Here is a 23039-nt window from a genome sequence, read left to right as displayed (position 1 = left end):
AAGAAAGTTGGAGTAGCAATACTCATATCAGACAAAATGGACTTTAAAATAAAGACTCTTACAGGAGACAAAGACGGACACTACATAATGATCAAGGGATCAATCCAAGAAGAAGATATAACAATTGTAAATACATATGCACCCAACATAGGAGCACCTCAGTATATAAGGCAAATGCTAACAGCCATAAAAAGAGAAATCGACAGTAACCCAGTAACTTTAACACCCCACTTACATCAACGGACAGATCATCCAGAAAAAAAATCAATAAGGAAACAGAGGCCTTAAATGACACATTAGGTTGGATGAACTTAATTGGTATTTATAGAGTATTCCATCCAAAAGCAGCAGAATATACATTCTTTTCAAGTGCATGTGGAACATTCTCCAGGATAGATCACATGCTGGGCCACAAAGCAAGCCTTGGTAAATTTAAGAAAATTGAAATCATATCAAGCATCTTTTCCAATAATAACATTATGAGATTAGAAATCAACTACAAGAAAAAAACTGTAAAAAACATAAGCACATGGAGGCTAAACAATATGCTACTAAACAACCAATGGATCACTGAAGAAATCAAAGAGGAGATCAAAAAATACCTAGAGACAACTGAAAACGAAAACACTATGATCCAAAACCCATGGGACGCAGCAAAAGCAGTTCTAAGAGGGAAGTTTATAGCAATACAATCTTACCTTAGGAAACATGAAAAATCTCAAATAAACAACTTAACCTTACACCTAAAGCAACTAGAGAAAGAAGAACAAACAAAACCCAAAGTTAGTAGAAGGAAAGAAGTCATAAAGATCAGAGCAGAAATAAATGAAATAGAGATGAAGAAAACAATAGCAAAGATCAATTAAACTTAAAGCTGGTTCTTTGAAAAGATAAACAAAATTGATAAACCTGTAGCCAGACTCATCAAAGAAAAAAAGGGAGAGGGCTCAAATCAATAAAATTAGAAATGAAAAGGAGAGGTTACAACAGACATCACAGAAATACAAAGGATCATAAGAGACTACTACAAGCAACTGTGTGCCAATAAAATGGACAACCTGCAAGAAATGGACAAATTCTTAGAAAGGTACAATCTCCCAAGACTGGACCAGGAAGAAAGAGAAAATATGAATAGACCAGTCACAATTACTGAAATTGAGACTGTGATTTAAAAAAACCCCAACAAACAAAAGTCCAGGACCACATGACTTCACAGGCAAATTCTACCCAACATTTAGAGAACTAACACCTATCCTTGTCAAACTCTTCCAAAATATAGCAGAGGGAGGAACACTCCCAAACTCATTCTATGAGGCCACCAACACCCTGATACCAAAACCAGCCAAAGATATCACAATAAAAGAAAATTACAGGCCAGTATCACCGATGAACATAGACACAAAAATCTGCAACAAAATAATGGCAAGCCAAATCCAACAATACATTAAAAGGATCATGTACCATGATCAAGTGGGATATTTACAAGGGATGCAAGTTTTTCAGTATCCGCAAATCAATCAGTGTGATACACCACATTAACATTTTGAAGAATAAAAACCGTATGATCATCTCAATAGATGCAGAAAGAACTTTTGACAAAACTCAACTCCCATTTATGATAAAAACTCTCCAGAAAGTGGGCATAGAGGGAACATACCTCAACATAATAAAGGCTGTATATGACAAACCCACAGCCAACATTGTTCTCAATGGTGAAAAGCTGAAAGCCTTTAAGATCAGGAACAAGACAAGGATGTCCACTCTCACCACTTTTATTCAACATAGTTTTGGAAGTCCTAGCCACAGCAATCAGAAGAGAAAAAGAAAAGGAATCCAAATTGGAAAAGAAGTAAAACTGTTACTGTTTGCAGATGACATGATACTATACATAGAAAATTCTAAAGATACTACCAGAAAACTACTAGAGTTCATCAATGAATTCGGTAAAGTTGCGGGATACACAGTTAATACACAGAAATCTGTTGCATTTCTCTACACTAACAACAAAAGATCAGAAAGAGAAATTAAGGAAACAATCCCATTTACCATCACATCAAAAAGAACAAACCTGCCTAAGGAGGTAAAAGACCTGTACTCTGAAAACTGTAAGACACTGATGAAAGAAATCAGAGGTGACACAAACAAATGGAAAGATACACCATGTTCTTAGATTGAAAGAATCAATAATGTCAAAGTGTCTATAATACCCAAGGCATTCTTGGGATTCAGTGCAATCCCTATTGGATTACCAATGGCAATGTTTGCAGATCTAGAACAAAAAACCTTAAGTATGGAAACACAAAAGACCTTGAATAGCCAAAGCAATCTTGAGAAAGAAAAATGGAGCTGCAGGAATCAGGTTTCCTGACCTCAGACTATACTATAAAGCTACCGTAATCAAAACAGTATGATACTGGCACAAAAACAGAAATATGATTAATGGAACAGGGTAGAAAGCCCAGAAATAAACCCATGCACCTATGGCCAATTAATCTACAACAAAGGAGGCAAGAATATACAATGGAGAAAAGACAGTCCCTTCAATAAGTGGTGTTGGGAAAACTGGACAGCTGTATATAAAAGGGTGAAATTAGAACATTCTCTAACACCATACACAAAAATAAGCTCAAAATGGATTAAAGACCTAAGTGCAAGACCAGATAGTATAAAAAACTCTTAGAGGAAAACATAGGAAGAACACTCTTTGATATAAATAGCAGCAATATCTTTTGTGACTTGTCTCCTAGAGTAATGAAAATAAAAACAAAAAGAAACAAATGGGACCTAATTAAACGTAAAAGCGTTTGCATGGCAAAGGAAACCATAAACAACTCAAAAAGACAGCCCACAGGATGGGAGAAAATATTAGCAAATGATGCGACCGACAAGGGATTAATTTCCAAAATATACAAACAGCTCATGCAGCTCAATATCAAAAAACAACCCAATCAAAAAACGTTTGGAAGACCTAAGTAGACATTTCTTCAAAGAAGATATACAGATGGCCAAAAAGCATGTGAAAAGATGCTCAGCATCTCTAAGTATTAGAGAAATGCAAATCAAAACTACAATGAGGTCTCACCTCATACAGGTTAGAATGGCCATCACCAAAAATGTCTATTAACCATAGATGCTGGAGAGGGTGTGGATAAAAGGGAACCCTCCTATACTGTCAGTGGGAATAAATTGGTACAGCCACTATGGAAAACAGTATGGAGATTCCTTAAAAAACTAAAAATAGAGTTACCATATGATCCAGCATTTCCATTCCTAGGCATATATCCAGGGAAAACCATAATTTGAAAAGATACATGCACCCCAAGGTTCATCGCAACACTATTTACAATAGCCAAGACATGGAAGCAACCTAAATGTCCATCGACAGATGAGTGGATAAAGATGTGGTACATAAATACAATGGAATATTATTCAGCCATAAGAATGAATGAAATAATGTCATTTGCAGCAACATGGATGGACCTAGAGATTATCATACTAAGTGAAGTAAATCAAAGACAGACAAATATCATATGATATCACTTATATGTGGACTCTAAAAAAATGATACAAATGAACTTATTTACAAAACAGAAACAGACTCAGAAAACAAACTTGTGTTTGCCGAAGGGGAAAGTTGAGGGGGACGGATGAATTGAGAGTTTGGGATTAGCAATGCACACTACTATGTGTGGAGTGGATGGTTGGCAGGGACTTACTGTATAGCACAGGGAACTCTACTCAGTGTTCTTTGGTGACCTGTATGGAAGAAGAATCTGAAAAAGAATATATATATATATATATATATGTAGCTGAATCACCTTGCTGTACACCTGAAACTGACACAACATTGTAAATCAACTATTTAAAAAAAAGAAACAAAGGAAACACAGTTTGCTGCTATTACTGATTCACTAGGTCTGGGGTGGGGGCTGTGAATGTGCGCTCCTAATAAACTCCCAGGTTCAGCTGATTCTGCTGATCCAGGGTCTGCACACGTGTTGAAAACCACTCTTACAGTATGTACATACTTTAAGAATATAAGTCAGTTTGTTCTTCCAAACCATTTAGGGCTTTTCCGTACAGGAAAAGCCAAAGTCCTGACAAAGCTTTCAGGGGGCCAGGTGCCCTGGCAGTTACCTCCCTTGCCTCATTCCCGAATCCCTTCACCATTGTTGAGAAACTCTGCAAGTGAAATAGTTTCAGTGTGCTTTGCTTTAACATCAAAGCTGGCAATGAAACAAAAACCATTTAATTCATTGAACTCACTGGATTTCCCAGTCCTGAGGACAAATGAAATAAACCTACAACCATCAACACATTAATTAAAGTAAAACTATGCAAGTGAAATAGTTTCAAGGTGCTTTGCTTTAACATCAAAGCTGGCAATGAAACAAAAACCATTTAATTCATTGAACTCACTGGATTTCCCAGTCCTGAGGAAAAATGAAATAAACCTACAACCATCAACACATTAATTAAAGTAAAACTATGCGAGTGAAATAGTTTCAGGGTGTTTTGCTTTAACATCAAAGCTGGCAATGAAACAAAAACCATTTAATTCATTGAACTCACTGGATTTCCCAGTCCCGAGGACGAATGAAATAAAGAAACCTACAACCATTGCATAGTTAAAATTCCAAATTCCTAACTCTAACCATTTAAACAACCCTGGCTGCAGGGTTGTTTCTGGAACAAACCAGGCACAGTCCAACCTGAGGGCCTTTGCACAAATAGATCTCCCAATTAAACAAGTCTCCCCTAAACAGGTACAGGACTCAGTCCTTTACCTCCTTCAGCCTTTGCTTAATTCTACCTTTTCACCTGATTTTAAATTGCACTCCCCTCCCCCCTCCCACCAATCTACTTGGCATGTTGATTTCTGCAGCATTGTCTCCACCTGACAAGTAAGAACTACATCATGGCTTACTATCTACCTCCTCCCACTAAAACTCAAGTTCCACGAACACAGAGACCTGTGTTTATTGTACTTACCAGTGTTCACAATCATGATATTTTTTCCCAGGACGTAAGAGGTGCTCAACACATGCGTGGAATATGTGTTTACAGAACGGAGATACCCTAATCTGACCCTGTTTGTTCATGCTGTGGACACAGGCATTAAGTCACCCCAAGAACAGGGCATAAAGAAGCATTTGCAGAAAATGTCTCCTTTGCAAATGGGTAAAGCCAAGTCACCCAAGTGTGTGTGTATGGGGGGCGAAGAGTGGGTAGGACTTTAAAAATGCTATTGCCAAATGACTTAGTGCAATTTGACAATTCCACAGCTGTCAGCTATTTGTTGTTTTTGTGGTTGATAATCAGTTTATTGGGCAGTAGAGGCAGGTGGGAGGTGTATCCCCTCTCCACAACCCTATAACCAGAGTGTATCACAACCAAGATGAGGCTTAGAGCCCATTCTGATGAACATACAAACGTTCATTAGCAATCAAGCACCAAGCAGTCACATACTCTAAGTTCAGAGAGTTCCCTACACTTTGTCCCCAAGCATTCCTAAAATAGGGTGAAAATTTTCACTCTGGGGCAAATGCACTGATACCCACCAGACAGAACTGGTCAAACCTTTCATCTCTTCACAGGTATATCTGTGAAGGCAGGGCGTCTGAGGAGGGAGAACCCAGCCCCACAAGTTGCTCACAGTATAGGGTACAGGGGAAGGTGCTGGGTTAATGGGCTGCTCGGTCCCTAGACCCTGTCCGCCCAAGGGTGGTGGCATCTGTGCAGTTTTCAAGGCAGCCACATGGCTTGGCCATTGCTCATTGTGCCAAAGAGAAATTATTTCTGATGTTCCTTAGAAGTAGAGGAAGGTATTTAAGGTGCTTGGTAGTCTTCTCTAGATATAGAATCTCATTTAAGTTACTTCAAAGTTAACTAAAGGCCCCTAGGATATAGACTAAAGGTATTCAAACACCTTACACTATTTATACTGAAATATTTTTATTTAAACTACAGACAATATAATAAGTGTCTTTATATATACACATAAAGTTTAAAATGTGTTTGCTAAAATCATCAACACATTAATTAAAGTAAAACTATGCAAGTGAAATAGTTTCAAGGTGCTTTGCTTTAACATCAAAGCTGGCAATGAAACAAAAACCATTTAATTCATTGAACTCACTGGATTTCCCAGTCCCGAGGACAAATGAAATAAAGAAACCTACAACCATTGCATAGTTAAAATTCCAAATTCCTAACTCTAACCATTTACATTCTGTTTGTAGGATCTTCACCTTTGGAAACTCCTATCATCTTTCATGTAGACCGAACCCTAACACTAAACACCTGACACTTAATGCCTCAAATAGGAGATAATCAAACTTCTTTAAAAAATGTTCTGGACACAATTGGTGAGTTTGTTCACAACTAATACACAGAAATACACATTCAACAAATCTCACAAAACTACTAGCCTTTTCTACCAAACATTAAAACAGTTTGAATTGTAACAGGAAAGGCTTCCTGTCCTTAAACAGGCAGAGTTGAGAGATGTCTAAGGTAGTTTGTAAATCTAAGTGGTTTAGAACAACTCAAAAGCATTTAATTAAAGCAGAATGTTCCGTTACAGCTCCTAGTCCTGTAGGATATATATTCTTCATATTCTCTTCCATTATGGTTTATCACAGGATACTGAGTGCGGTTCCCTGTGCTATACAGTGGGACCTTGTTGTTTATCTATTTTCTATTTAATAGTTTGCACCTGATGGTCCCAAACTCCCAAACCATCCCTTCCCCACCTCCCTTGGCATCCACAAGTCTGTTCTCTATTAGATCCCTTTAATAATTAGATCAGACTGAATATTCGTGGAACGAGAGAGCCGAGAAGTAGCAAGAGGTTATTATTGGCATAGCTGACAAGTAGAAGCCCCTTAGGACCATGTTTCCATAACTTACGAAGCACAGGACATGCTGCCTCCTGTCATCGAAGTGCTATGTGGATACCAGGCCGTCAGCAAGTTATGAGCTGCAGAACTTGGGTTTTCGTGCAAGTTTAAATGTCACTCTTCTAAGACTCAGCATGTGGTGAAACAAACTTAATTGAACCCAGTCACCTTTTTCCTTAACCTGGCAGGGATTCAACACCCCTTATCAGTCGCAACAATTCTCTTGTCAGCATTCATGTCACCAAGAGGAAATGACCCTGATCCCAGTTCCAGTGTTGCATGGTGACATGCATACATACTTGTCCTATTCTCTCCTACAGGACACATCATCCCCATCTTAGGAAATGTGTTGTCGGTTGGGTCTTTTTCAAAGCAACATAACTCGTAACTGGTGGAGAAAAGATGTAGTCCCAGGTCCACCCAGTCAGCTGGCTTCTGTTCCTTGATGCTGGGAACCACGTGAACTCAGTTGTAGCCTTGCTCCTTCCTATTCTTGTAAACCTAGGCTTTCTTGTCTGCTTTGATGCCAGGAAAAAAAAAAAAAAAGGATTGGATATATACTCTCACTAACCTCAATAATTCTTATTTTAGAATTTTAGTGGGAGGTATTGAGAAACAACCCTTGTTGTTATTCTTGAAATTTATTCTTAAAATTGTTACTAGATTGAATTACAGCCGTGAAATGTTAGTGCCCATGCACTGCAATAGATTTCAGTTATCCATACAAAATCTTTCTTTAATAAAAGTGTAATAAAAACCTGACTAATCGTACATATAACCAGTATTTGATCCAATTCATTGGAAGTTCTGAAAATACTCACCAGCCTTGGTAGCCAACGTATCCAATCTATTTTTTAAATTCTTGTTTGAACCATAATTATTTTTTACTCAAAAAATAATCCCAGGAATATTTTTAATAATAAATGAAATATATCCTAATTATGTCTATTCCAGTAACAAAATGGGGATAACTTTGAAGTGTGGGTAGAGGCAGAGGAATTTTTACTCTTGGCTTATCTAGCAAGCAGGGCTAGCTTTTTGGGCATGGGGTGTGTATCACATATGACCCCCATGCTCAGAGGAGTCTGATGCTTGGTTTAATGCTCTACTGTCCTCTTCAGGAAATTCTTAATATATTATTTTTGAGCATGTGGTGAGCAGAGGAGATACCCTGGGGGGACAGCCCTGCCAGTGTTTGTGATCTAGCAGCAGTGCCTGATGGCTCTGACTCAGTCCCCTGGGCACAACATGCAGAGCAATTGTTCTGGCCAGCCCCAGGGCAATCCAAGGAGCCACTGGGCTGACTGGGTGACCGGGAAAGGACCTGGGACCAGATTGGCAGCGGTGACAGTGAAAGCAGCAGAGGAAGTGACTGCTGTACCCCTGGGGAAAGCAGAGGGCCCAGGCAGCCCTGGGAACTGTGGGAGGCCGGCTTGCCCGTTAATTCACGAAGAGAACCGGTCCCTGCAGCTCCTGCACAAATATTAACTATGATTTAGTGCTGGAGCAGGAACTGCTAGTGCTCAGGCAGTAAACTTTGTCAATAAATTATTAGAAGATAAAAGCATACACATGGATATTGCAACAAAGCATATCAGAGTTGTTAGAATTATTCAAAGAGTTTAGAGTCTCTGGTTGTGAAAACTGCTGCAACATTGTAAACAAATATCCACTTACACATAGAAAATAGTCTGTAGCTAGCAGCAGACAGAAAAGAGCTCTTTTCCTGTGAACTTCAAATGAACAAATTACTAACTAGGAAGACAATTTTAAAATTATTTTTCTTGTTATTGAAGATAACAGCAGCAGAACACATAAGTAGGTGTTTTCAATGATGTAGAAATGAAGCCATTTTCAGCTTCTTAAACAACTTCAAGTTATAGGAAATATCAGAGGAAATACTAAAATGCCACTATAATTTTTAAAATTCAGATTACACGAAACTGATTTTTATGAAGAGCTAAATCTTTTTAGAAAAATTGTTCTGTGAACCATTAGTTCAAATGACTAAAATTTATATTTCAAAATAATTTATCAGGGCTTCCCTGGTGGCGCAGTGGTTGAGAGTCTGCCTGCCGATGCAGGGGACACGGGTTCGAGCCCCGGTCCGGGAAGATCCCACATGCCGCGGAGCGGCTGGGCCCGTGAGCTATGGCCGCTGAGCCTGCGCGTCCGAAGCCTGTGCTCCGCAACGGGAGAGGCCACAACAGTGAGAGGCCCGCGTACCGCAAAAAAAAAAAAAAAAAAAAAAAAAAATTTATCAGAAATACACCCAATATTGTCACTTTTTTATAAAATATTCTTCACAGCTCCAGTAATAGGTGTATCAGCAGAAAGATTCTTCTCAAAATTAAAAATTATAAAAAACCATTGATGCATTTGCCGAGATGATTGATGTCATATTTATATTGATTGCAAATGAATTGGCTAAAAGCATATAATTTTTTTTTTTTTTTTGCGGTACGCGGGCCTCTCACTGTTGTGGCCTCTCCCGTTGCGGAGCACAGGCTCTGGACGCGCAGGCTCAGCGACCACGGCTCACGGGCCCAGCCGCTCCGCGGCATGTGGGATCTTCCCCGACCGGGGCACGAACCCGCTTCCCCTGCATGGGCAGGCGGACTCTCAACCACTGCGCTATCAGGGAAGCCCCAAAGCATAGATTTTGATGACTTAATTGTAGAAAAGTGAGTCAAATCTTACGATCAATCAAAATATCCCACTTAATAGGCTACTGTATTTATAATTAGAACACCAAAATATTATGTTTTATAATTTATATTTTATATGGTTATTTATGTTACTATTACCCTGATTATGTTTTGTAAGTAATAAAATATTTTAAGGGAAAATCTTTTTTAGCAGCACTTTCTTCTTACTCCTTGAAAAAGGGGCCCTGCATTTTCATTTTGCTCTGGGCCCCACAAACTGTGTAGTCCACCCTGATAGCAAGATTTAGCACTGATGCTCCCCTCCAGACATCTTCTCCTTGAGTTCTTATTCTTTACAACTTGAACTGACAGATGCTTTTGCCCATTAGAAATAGCAATGTTTCATGTTTAAGAATATTTGCCTTTTAGCACTCAAAACAACACATTCACTGAATATGCTCTGTTTTTCCATGAATTATAAGCCTCGGCCTCAGCCTCTCAGCCCTTTGGTTTTTGCCTACCTACCTGCTTTTGGAGATGGGAAGGCTAGTTCCATGGTGCGTGGAGCACAGGGTTGTTATATCCTTACTGATGGAGGATTTTTCATAGTTTTTGCTCAATTTGATACTTCCCCATTGACTTACCAGTCATAACTCAGTGCCCATTTGTTTGACTTCATCCTAAGAGTCTTGGTCAGCCTGACATAACAGTGACAAGAAGTTCAGGTGTTCTGGTGGCTTCCACTGTGAGGCTGGAAAGATTTATGTCTAGACAGCTGTGTGCAAAAACCTCTCTGCACGTGGAGATCAACATATCCCCAAAGGATATAATGAGTAAAACTAGAAGAATAATGAAGAAAAATGACAGGCGCATGGAAGGGGAACAAACAGGGTATGCCTCTGGTAAATAACTCCCTGAAGGACTCTTAGAAAGGACTTACTGATTAATTGAATCAATCCATCATCTTTGGGATGACAGCATCAATTTGCAATCTTTTCTGGGAGTTGTTTTATTCCATTGCTGTTACCACTTAAATTCATATGAGGGTAGAGTGAGAGGTTAAAAAATACACCTGTTTTATTATTAGGGTACCACAGTTCTGTGCTCTCATTATAGAAACAGCTTACGTTGATTTTAATAATGGTTTAAAATGTCGGAACATCAACATGTGGCTTATACAAGGATTTTTCCTCTTTGAATTTATCTTACAGAAATCAGCTTTTAATACCCATCAAAATTTTAAGCTTATTTGCTTCTAAACTCTATAATGTTTAAGAATTTTTGAAAAATGATCTTCTTTATAATTCTGGGGAATATAAAAGTATCTATCATTATCCCTTTTAGGAGGAACTCACCTTCATTTTCTTTGTGGTCACTGGCAGCCATAGCTTGTGATCCTTGTGCAGATTTCAGTGGTTAATGAGACCCTTGAGTGTATTCTCTAGTTCGAGCTTTTGTTGAGTTAAAAGGAATAGAGTATATACATGTCGTGGAGATTTTGCTCTCATACCTATTAAAAATGATTGTTTTAAGACACTAGCATGTTTTAAATTGGACATAATATACCATTCACAGATTTTGTTCTTTCCTTTCTTGGGAGTGGGTGGAAGGTAGATGCAATACAATGAAAAGAGGATTGAACATGGATCCTAAGCAAAGATTCACATGTGAGGAGAATAATTTGGGCTTGATTTTTTATAATGTAAGGATTTTGATATCAAAGCTTCCTGAGTATAAGCGTTGATTGCCATAATTTTACCTAAGACTGATAAAATCTCTGAAGGATGATTTTTCTTGAAAATCATAGGAAGTATTCAAGATGGAACAGCTTGAGTAATCTTAATCTCTCTAACATTAGCTATTCATAAATGTATTATGAAAGAAGTAGAAGGACTTCTAACCCTGAAGCTGAATATACTTGGTTGACTAATATATAAGAACATATCATATATACATGTTAACATATGGGTACATGTTATTGATATTTAAGAGAACTCTAACATGTGGGTGCAAAGTGTTGCCTGCCACTTCAGTAAACAAAGGATGTTGCAGCCATCAAGCCAGCAGGCACTGCAGCCGCCCCTGACTGTGCACACTGAGGGGATTCAGGATGGAGAGAAGCAGGACACTGGCCCCAGAGAGCTGAGGTGCACATCACCTCATGATGAAGGAAGGATTTCAGAAAGCCCAGACTCTTGCATCTTCCCATACACAGAAAAGTGCTAAATTCATTAACTTGAGAGGTCTGGTTTTCTTTAATTAATAGTAATCTTTTGATGTTTTGTATATCCCAGCTCCTCCATTACCTCTTTGGAGCAGTCCCTCAGAGCTATCTGAGAGGCTGTCTTCCGGGCTCAAGTCCTCAGTTTTGTCTGCCAGATAAAACATAATTCTCAACTTTTAGGTTGTGCATTTTCCCCAGTAGACAAACATAAAAATGCATATTTAACATTGAAACTATACAGAACTTAATAAACTTAATACACAATAATTCAGAAGCATTTTCTGGTCTTACACTGTCTTAGAGTCTTCCTTATCAGCGTTCATTGTGATTTACACAGTGCAGAGCCACTTGACAAATCCCAGTTGTCTGGGGTGTAGTGTATTCTATTCTAACCAGAGTACACATAGTAGAATTTGTTGTAGAATGGTGAGGTATTTGCATTTTCAGGATAAATGGCAATCTTGTGTAATCTCTTAACCTCTGTTGGCCTTAGTTTACTGTTTCTATAATGAATGAGTTTATATCTCAAGTTTGTTCTACAATGTGATCTATTTAAAATGTTTATTTCTGAGTTCAAATTGTCCACTTGTTATATAGTACAGTGGAATGTTGGATATTTGCTTTACTGTTTCAGAGATTATGTTTTTTAGTAGCTACCAGATGAAGATCTTGGTACCACCTGTTATTTACCAAATGCACATCTTATTTAGTGGAGAACTGCAGGCTAAGGAATCTTTTCTTTACATCACGTGTAAATATATGATCTTTTCTTAGGTTTGACCTATTAACTTTTGTCTCTTTTTATGCAACTGAGGTCTTGTGTGCACTTGCCCTCACAGTGGGAAGCAACATCCTGACAGTCATTCTTCGCTCCTTCAGTGAACCCGCATCAGCATACTTTTCACACAGGGAACATAAGTGAAAACAAGCTTGATCATTTACAAGGCTCTCACCATGTGGCCTAGAAGTGAAATACTACAAGTTGATGTTCAGCGTCTTGTAATGCTTCCTCAAAGCCTCCCTTATTTTCAGTCAATTTTGGCATTTCGGCTTCTGGGGGCTGGTGTGCATCTGTGTGCTGTGAGAGGAAGGACATAACCCCAGCAGCCTGGAGCAGACCAAGCCCTCTATCCCTTGAGTACATATGGTAAACCTCAGCTGATATTGTGGCTATACTACCACAAGTGCCGGGGGTTAGTCTTTTCAACTTGCCTATCCTGTTTCAAAATGCTCACTATAATTGTCATCAAAAGTCTATGTTGGGCTTCTCTGGTGGCGCAGCGGTTGAGAGTCCGCCTACTGATGCAGGGGACATGGGTTCGTGCCCCGGTCCAGGAAGATCCCACATGCTGCGGAAGCGGCTGGGCCCGTGAGCCATGGCCGCTGAGCCTGTGCGTCCGGAGCCTGTGCTCCGCAACGGGAGAGGCCACAACAGTGAGAGGCCTGCGTACTGCAAAAAAAAAAAAGTCTATATCATCAAAGGGGCAATAAATGAGTATTTTAAATTATTTTATGTTAATTTGACATACAAAAAATGAAAAACCCTACTTATGTTAATCAAAGTTTTTAAATATAATGCCATATAATCCAGCTATTAGCCGGATGCTAACTCTAAATTCCAGATAGAGGAGGGAAAAAAGTTCTCCAAATGACAGCAGGTCTATTCCAGGCAGTCTTGTAAAAGAACCCTTAGAGATAATGAAAGTATGTGTTACCTATGACTGAGCTAAAATGGTGCCAAGGCCTGGCAATTCCTTTTTACTGCTGACACATCCCTGTATGGTATAGAATATCAGCATTGCCTCCACGTCAATGGAATAGGGTGTCCCTGTCAATGACATAATTGAATACACTTTGAGAAGGAACAAGGGCTTTCAGGGATGGCTCAGAAACTTGATTGTTTTTCCATTTATTTTTAAAATGCAAATTACACTAGTAAGTCAAAAAAATCACTCTGTTAAAAATACATTCAGAATTAACAAATGCCAAAAAAAAAAAAAGACACAGGATTGTAACTCTTGCCTTCTGAATATTAGGTTTATAACAAAAGCTCAGCCTAGAAAAATAGCATTCTTCACCGGATTTTGAGGAGGATACAGCTGTACAACTTAGATGTTTTTCCAGATAGAATCACACTACTGTGCTCCCTGTCCACTGATTCCTTTTTAGTAGTCAACAACTGTTTTTAAAAATTTTGGTGGTGATGATAGTAGTGATTAGATGGTAACTTGGCTGCAACTTAAAGCAGGAATATGAGGGTTTAGTCTCTGTGCATTTAAATTTCTATCCATATACATGTCTTATAGGGTGGAATCTCATCACAGCATGAATGTACAGTGAAACCTCATTTTTAATAGTCACGTTAATACTCACATTAGAATAATTTCTGGCATGTATAGTATTTATATTTTAAGAATCAAAGGATGATACATTGGTAAGTGTTTTTCTCATACATTAAACATGCATGTCACTATAAAATCATCGTATGAGGTTTCACTGACATGTTTGTGATTGTATAATTTTATGCATGTATATATGGACAAACATATACAAACCACTGAGAAAATTCAAGCACAAGTGCTTGAACTTTTTTCTGTAGTTTATATTCTAATTGTAACCGTTGTTCCTTTGTTTTCAAATGCGTATATGTGTAGATCACAGACATCCATGCAGACACAGTAATGGGACTGGTTTATGTAGATTTGGATGGGCTAGCGTTCAAAGTAGGTTAACCCAATAACTGAAACTTCTTAGAAACAAGGAGAAAAAGTTGCTCCATGCCAATTTATAATTTTTCAAGTCTGAATTTCACTGCATTTAAGGGTGGTGTATTAGTTCTAAAAAGAAAAAAGTTGATTTTAGTGTCTCAGGTGGATCCAAAAAAAATGACTCATCTGAGTTCCTGACAAGCCTGAGCTAATTATGTTTTTCACTAATGAAAACCAAATAATGTTTGAATATATAGAACAAAATTTCCTAGGAATTCAGAATATTCCTTAAACACATTGACCTACTATTAAGTTTCCAAAGGCATCTTGTTGCCAACTACGTCAACAGCACAGTTTTTCTGCCACAATAATACAGGAGGATTAAAATACACCCTAACACACAACAGATCCCCCAAATACCACAAAGAGATCTCAAATATTTCACCAAGGTAACTATTGCTCCCCCCACCCACCCAAAAAATAATCTCGTATGCTGAAGTTAGGAAAAAAAGTTCACCTACGTAGGGGCTTCCATTTGAATTAGATATAAAAGAGTAAACATAGCTAATACATATTCAGTTGGCCTCTGTTGATAGAAATCCACAGCTGTTTCTGTGTTAGTAAAAGACATTGGTAGATACTTATAAAAGCACCTAGAGTGCAATAAATAAAATCAGTGAGTTAAGCCATTTCTGTTCTCTGCTTCCAGTAGATTAATGAGTTTAGTAGATCGATACGTTTCTCTTTGTCCCACCCAACCCCCTCAGAAGACCTTATTGAGGAATTATAAAGATGACGATTATTACTTTGTTATTATTACTTGTCTTTTTCTGGCCACCATGGAGGCTCAATGGTAAAAGCACTTTGCTGACAGCTGGCAGTTTTTGTACACAGACACACTGCAGTTGCTGAGCTATGCAGTCTTGTTTCTTGACATGACACACACAGACTTGAACTCATTCGGAATTAATAGCAGTGTGTTAGCCTAAAGGAAGTGACTTGGGGGTGTCTGCACTGAGATTCTCAGGCGCACAACTTAGGTGGGTTAAGGCAAGTATGTACGGTACAGCCTTTAGGGCAAACAACCTGCCATTTCAGACTTCAGTTACAGGGTCATCATGCCGTGTTTCGTTTGTTTGTTTTTTGCAATTACATTGCCTACATAGCTGTGGTGCTATCAAGACATACGGAGTGCAGAAGACAGGGCTCTCTAGCTAATGTGCCCTGGATGACTTCGCAGCTGGCAGAGGCTGACTGGCTGGGCTGCAGAGCAGTTAGTGACGGCCAGCAGAGGGCACCAGCACGTCTCCTTATGAACTTTCCAAAGGCCTGGGAGAAAGCAGCCTGCTTTCAGGAAATCCACGATGGGCGTATCCTGCATATCTGTCTGTTTCAGTTAGAAAGAGGAGGCCAAGTAGAATTGGTTGTGTGCCCATGTGTGCCCGTGTGTGTGTGTGTGTGTGGTCCCAGTGTACATGGAGGCTTTATGTTTTGTTAGTATGTATATATATTTAAACTTAGTTGCTTCTTGCTCTTCAAAAAATGCAGGAGGCCACTGCGAAACAAGTTCTTTGAACGGTCCAGGAGCTGATATACTGAAGCCATTTGTATTATTTCGACCTGAGAGAGAGAGAAAAAAGATGTTTTTAATCAAGGGTGAGAGCCCAGCACCTTTTCTCACCTCTCCAAGCACAAGAGTAAACCAAAAAAAAAAAAAAAAAAAAAAAAAAATAAAAGAGATCCAAAGCCCAAATTGTGCTTTAAATAGACAATTTTCCTCTCCTCAACTTTTTCCGCAGTGCAACCTTTTGGATAGAGAGGCCATTTATGGTAATTTAAAATCCATTTTCTGGGGGCAAATGAATATGTATTGCTGTACAATTAGGCCGCCAAAAAGAATGCAATGTTTTCAAATGTGGTCTGATATAGCATGGAGTATTTTCGCATTTATACTGCAGGGAGCCCAAACAGATCTCAACCTGCTTCGGCACTTAGGTCAGTGGTAGTCAAAGCAGTTACTTTGTTAGAAAATCAACCTGTGGGAGTGGGAATGTTTTTGCGCAGCAACTTCATAGCCATTATTTGTTTCAAAGAATTCTCCAAACTGTAAGAGAAAAATTAATGAAAACTTTTCCCTTTTAGATGGATTATAGATAATCTGAATAATTACAGGCCAAGAACATTCACCCAAGTTAACTTTAAAAAAAGAGGACTGTCTATTCATTGACTACAGGAACTGAAACAAACTGTGAATGGAGGTCAGTTAGGACAGTGTTTTCAAAGCCTTGTCCAGGCTCTGAGCCACAGAAGATTTGCTGGGTATAATGGAAACCCCACAGCTAAAACTGCGCATTGCTTTTAAGCATCTGTTTTCCTTCTAAGGAATGGCTTTTATTTCCAGTTGCTATATAATATCATTGGGGTGCTTGAACTGGCCCATGATGTTAAATTACTCTTATTTTATGAGACTTATTTATGGCAGGTTGACAGGAGAAGGTCTACCCCACAGGACAAAGATACAGGAGATGCTCAGGTCTCTGCCTCCCAGCAGGGGATGAAGTTTATGCTTGAATCATTTTTGGTTTTTCATGGGATTTTAATAGGCAGTGACTCTCCAGTGATTGTATTTGAGGGCTACACAGTTGAAAAAGTGCTTCATTCAACACCACATATAATGTGAAATCAAAAGGGAATAAAGGAAACGCAGGAAAAGGGGAGGGTGCAGGCATGTATGGAACTATGGCAGCTAAGTTAGTGTGAGGAAGTAAAGATAAGTAAATTTAAAATCAGGGAATGAAATGTCAGAGCAAACTCAACAGTCCACATAAGAATTTGGAAAAAACTAAGCAGTCAGGAAAACCAGTTGATAATTGGGGCTGTGTAAGGAACAAGTTGTGTGACCTTTGTGTTTCTTTTCTTTCATCTAGTTTCCTCACCTGTAAAATAAAATCTTAGTGTTCTAGTACTTGAGGTCTGCTAGAGGATTCTTTGTAGAAGGTATGGTAGTAGTATTTTGACTGGTGATTTATTAAACATTTAACTTATTTCATGAGCAGTGAGACTTGAAAGATCTTATATAATTTTACTATTCTTAGGCAGTGAGGAGGAAAATAATATTTTTATTACTTTTGGTTCAGCATTTAAAGTACTTAATAAAATCACGAGAAGTTTTGTCTTCAAGGAATTTTGTTCCAGACATTAAATTTGAAGAGTCCTCTATTTAAAGACAACATTGGAATTATGAATGCCTGGTTTGAAACTATAGTCTTGATTATATATAATCGGCATTCTCGTGTTATTATCAGAGCTGATCCTTACAGAGTGGTTACATCTAATTTATTATATTTTGATCATATTTATTGATCATTCATATTGACCAACACAATGTAATATTATATGATAAGAATGTTGTGTGATATTGTCAGAAGCAAGAAATTGCAGGACTTGTAGATGTTCTGGTCTACTCTTGAGCACAAACATATTGTTACATGTTACTTGGGCTGACATATGTGATATATTGTTTACAGAGGAAACCTTTTGGGAATGAAATACAGTGTATGGTGATTTCTGAGTTGATAAAATCTTTTCATGAGTAATATTGGTTAACATAAGCATTATTACTACATCTAATAAATTATGTTTATTAAACATGTAGTATGTGACATGTCCTATGTTGTACATGCTCTACAAACATTGTTTTATGGAAATTCAGAACAACTATATGAAGTGCATATGCTATTGTCTCTATTTTGCAGGTGAGGAAACTTAGGCTTGGTGAGAATAAAGTTATTCAAATAAAGTTATAGGTCCAAGGTCATAAAGAATTTTATCTCATGCAGTCTGGCTTCAGTAGCTCGTCTTAACCACTACTCCTTACCACTGCTCCTTACTGCTTTGACTTTATTTTTTAATAGGACACTTTACACAAGGCTATGTTACAATATTGAGAAGAATGGTAAAGAATGTAAAGGATTTATCATTTTATTTTTTGCTTAAGCTATCAAATCTTTCTGGGAGGATAGGAATGTTATGGTATAAATAGAGAGACAACTATAGTATGGGGCAAAACAAAAAGATATCAAAGGAAAAAGATTAAGAAATGTTTCATAGAGGAAGTATATTTTAAGATACAATTTGAAGGAGAGTGGGATTTGAAAGAGTGGAATTTGGGGGAAAACAAACAACATTTGGTGTCAAGAGAACAGCATGGACAATTGGAAAAATACATGTCATATTTGCAGATGGTAAGAGTTTTAGTTTGACTGTAAAAAAAAAAAAAAAAGAAAGAAAAAGGATAAGGGGAGATATCAGACTATGTGTGCCCTCAATAGATGATAAGCTTCAGGAAGCAGAGGCCAGCTCTTATTTATCATTACATTTTCCTGGGGTCTCCCAGCATTGTCTGCATATGGTTGAGACTATTAAAGGTTGAAGAGGAGAGATAATATTTCAATAGAACACTGGGGCCAGATCAGCGTAGATTTGCAAAGTCTGATAAGGAGTTTCAACTTTGTTCAGTAGGCAATAAGGAGTCATTGATAGGTTTTAGGCAGGGGCCTAACATAATCAGAGTGGTACTTTAAGAAGATTAATTTGGCAGTCACATGGAAGGTGGGATAGGAGTTCTAAAATAAGAAAGAGACTGGAAAACTTCAGTTAATGATTGCCTGAATTAGGGCAGTGGTTTTGGGAATGTAAAAGAGGGGATGTGTGATGTCCTGTTTACAGAGGGATGCTTTGAATGACATACAGTATTGGCTGATTTCTGAATTCGATAGTTTTTTTATGAGTGGTGTTACCAAATGCTTTTGGGAAACTACAAGAGACACACACACAAAATGCAGGCATGATGCATAGATCATTCCCTTTGTAAAGAAAAGCTTAAAAGGGGATGTATAAGGATTACTTTAATCTCTCTGGAGGAGAAATAATCCAAAAAATGTATTTATTATCCTACACACTAACAATATTAAAAGGTAAAATGATTCAATGGTGGAGGACAACGACGACAAACACATATCTTCAAAGAGAGAAGCTCACATTTCGAAATGAATTGGAATCTTACTTTCTATTTTGATCTTCGCTTGCAATTCAGCATATCACTTGATGCTGATATATAGAATTTGTTATCAGTTGTTATCCAAGGGAATTTGCCTAAACACAGATATAAAAATCAGGCTCTGATTGTATGTCTGCTCTCTTGAGTGCTAGAGTTAAGGGTCTGATAAGTTTCAGTGTTAATATTCTGGTTTCATTTTCACTTTTCACACCAGAAAAATGAAAGAGTATTATTATTTTCTAACACTACACATAATTAAGGTGATAACCTATCATTTATCATCCAAATGAGAACACTTTTAAGACTAATAGGGTGTGCTGGTAATAATTATATCAGGACAACCCATGTAAACTAAGACTATACTGGGAAAACCAGGATATATGGCTTATATATAGTTACATATAACTACCTACAATGTTATATCATTTTCAAAATACACAAATTTTGGGTAATTCAAAGAAGTTGTATATTATATTGGATTTTTAGCCATGTAGTTGATACTTACGTAAGACTACTTTTAAAAGTAACTTTAGAGATAGCTTTCCTGATAAGTTAAATTTTATTCATAATTTAAAAAATTTATTAGAATTATCTCAGTCAGAACAATATTAATAGAAGAGAAAATACTGAAAGTAAATGACTGAAGGAAAGCTGCATGCCATCTATTTTGTGCCACAATAACATTTTCTTAATCATCTTTTAGTATCCCAGAAGAATACCTCCAAATTAAAGTACTTACATGTACATAGGCTGTAGCTGTAAATGAGATGTCTTCTGAGGCCCCTGATAGCCATAAGAGTCAAAGCCACCTATGAAATCAACTGAAAGGGACAATCGCCTTAATTAGTTAACTTTTCAGAAGAGATAAACGTTCATGATCAAGGTCTCACACAGATTACTAATATAAACCTTTTAATAATCTATTAAACCAGAACTAGCTAATAGTGGAGGAAAAAAGATAGTTCCTTCAAGGCAGTGATTTTTTTCCACCCTCAACTGTGAGATTCAATTATTGCTTTACAAGAATCTATTCACTTGGAAGAAGAAATTTATATACTCCTTTGAAGCAACCAAGACCTAATTGGAGCAATAAAATTCACTTGCACAATTAAGATGCTATACGTCTTTTTGGTTAGCATGGAGATTTTCTGCAACACATTACAAATGTAAAAAATAATGATCGCTCAAGTGCATGTACCTATCAGCAATTGCGGCACTAGTAATAGTGTTATATCCTATGATTGTCAAGTACAAGGTGCAATGGTGGAGGTCATGTAAATTAGCTCAAAATGGCTGTCTCTGCCATTATGTGGTTCATAATCTCAAATAGACAATCAGAAATAAAGATGTGCAGCAAACTCTAACCAAACATTCAAATGCAATACATACCTAGGTATTTAAGGTACAATGAGATGTAACAAGAGTTACTGTGGTAGATTATATTATCCAAAATAGCTGCAACAATATCTCCTATTCCATATCTGCCTGCAGTGTGACCTTGACACTCACCCCATCCTGAGGTTTGGGTCTTTGTCCCTTCCTCTTGAACCTGGGTAGAACTTTGTGGCCACTTTGACCAATAGAGTATGGTAGAAGTGACATTTTGTGACTTCCAAGGCTAGATCAAAAAAATGTCATGCACTTTGCTCTTTAGGGATGCTCTCTTTTGGAACACAGCCATCATGCCCAAACTAGGAATCCCAAACTAGCGCACCTGGAGAGATCAATGGAGGACCCTCGGATATGATTTTGGCTGACAGGCTAGCTAAGGTCCCAGCTGATAGTCACCATCAACACCCAGACATGTGAGAAAAATTGCCTCCAAATGATTCCAGCCCCAAGCTGTTGAGTCAACCCAATCTTGGAGTCTCCCAGCTGAGGGCCCTGACATCCGGGGTCAGAAACAAGCTATCCTCACTGTGCCCTGTCTGGATTTTTAACCCACAGATCCATGAGCATAATAATGGTTGTTTTATACCACTACATTTTGGAAGGGGTAGTAACTGGGACAGTAAATACTAAGAGTGCTGTGAAAATGTTTTGGTTTTGTTTTTTCTTTCCCATTCCTGGATGTGGAGGTCATGTGGTGGGGCAAAAAGAGGCAAAACAACAAAAAGCTGACAAGATAGATGACTGGAAGAAGAAAGAGAGGAAACTAGAAACTGAATTAGGGTGCTAGAGGATATCTTTACTTTTTCTAATATCTTTTTCTATTGGCTTAGCTTTGACTAGTTTTTGTTCTTTTTAATATCCTAAGTGTTACAGGTAGAAATTGGAGCAAGTAACATAAAGTCCATGATGTCTGTTTAGTGGGGAAATCTTTTCATTTTTTTAAAATAGATTTTATTTTTTAGAGCAGTTTTAGGTTCACAGCAAAATTGAGAAGAAAATACCAAGAGTTGCTATATACTCCCTCCTGCCCCCACCCCGCCCAGCACGAGCACAACCTCCCCTACTGTCAACATCCCAACCAGAGTGGTGCATTTGTTATGGCTGATAAACCCATACTGACATATTGTTACCACCTAAAGTCCAGAGTTTGTATTATGGTTCACTTCTGGTGAAGTGATGTAATGACATGTATCCACGATGTTAGTATCATATAGAATAGTTTCACTGCCCTAAAAGTCCTGTGTTCTGCCTTTTTATCCTTCCCTCTCCCCTAATCTCTAGCAACCACTGATCTTTTTACTGTCTCCATAGTTTTGCCTTTTCCAGAATGTCATAGAGTTGGACTCCTATAGTATCTAGCCTTTTCTGATTGGCTTCTTTCACTTATTAATATGCTTTCAAGGTGCCTCCGTGTCTTCTTATGATTTAATATCTCTTTTTATCATGAAAACCCTTTTATTGAGGCAGAATTTCTCTTCTGGTCAGAAGTGGAATAGTACAGCAGTCCCCCTTATCTGCGGGGATACAGTCCAAGACCCTTAGTGGATGCTTGAACCATGAATAGTACTGAACCCTATATATACACAATACTATTTTTTTTCCTATACTAACGGATGGGTAGCATACACAGCATGAATATGCTGGACAAAGGGATGATTTATGTTACTGGAGGGACAGAGCAGGATGGTGTGAGATTTCATCACCACTACTCAGAATGGCTCACGATTTAAAACTTATGAATTGTTTATTCCGTTTAGTCTTTTCAGACTGCAGTTGACGGCAGGTAATTGAAACCATGGAAAGTGAAACTACAGATAAGGAGGACTACAGTGTAATGAAAAGGACAGAGATCCTGATGTTAGAAGGATCAGGGTTCAAATACTGCTTTGACCACTTGCCAGCTGTGTGACCTTAGACAAATCACTTAACTTCTCTTACATGAGAATTATAATACTTAATACTATTAGTGTGAGGATAAAATAAGGAATGTAGAGCCCTGGGTGAGACATGCGGTGTGGAAGAAGAAAATTAAAAGCCCTTAAAAATTCAGGATTTTCTTTATAATTCTTCTAAACCATGCAGTTTAGGAGAAAGAAAGTGTTTTAA

The 23039-nt window shown here is 38.0% G+C and overlaps 1 protein-coding gene across 2 annotated transcripts in view; it reads right to left on the bottom strand.

The window, feature by feature from the left end:
- Positions 1–13575: 13575 nt before the first annotated feature.
- The window catches only part of NKAIN2 (sodium/potassium transporting ATPase interacting 2), a 521682-nt gene continuing 512218 nt past the window's right edge, over positions 13576–23039 (bottom strand). The window contains exons 5-6 of one of the 2 annotated variants that reach the window (XM_019951453.3): positions 20281–20362; positions 13576–16102 (exon numbers count right to left, since the gene is read on the bottom strand). In XM_019951453.3, the coding sequence (XP_019807012.2) occupies positions 16093–16102; positions 20281–20362 (92 nt within the window). In that variant the 3' untranslated portion in view covers positions 13576–16092. Of the gene's footprint in view, positions 16103–20276; positions 20363–23039 lie in introns of those variants that run through there. The other variant, XM_073789558.1, reaches the window with a different exon arrangement.

The sequence above is a fragment of the Tursiops truncatus genome, chromosome 12 (genome assembly GCF_011762595.2).
Source record: "Tursiops truncatus isolate mTurTru1 chromosome 12, mTurTru1.mat.Y, whole genome shotgun sequence".
Taxonomy (NCBI): domain Eukaryota; kingdom Metazoa; phylum Chordata; class Mammalia; order Artiodactyla; family Delphinidae; genus Tursiops; species Tursiops truncatus.
The sequence above is the reverse complement of the archived record's forward strand: the minus strand, read 5'-3'. Positions and strand labels throughout refer to the sequence as shown.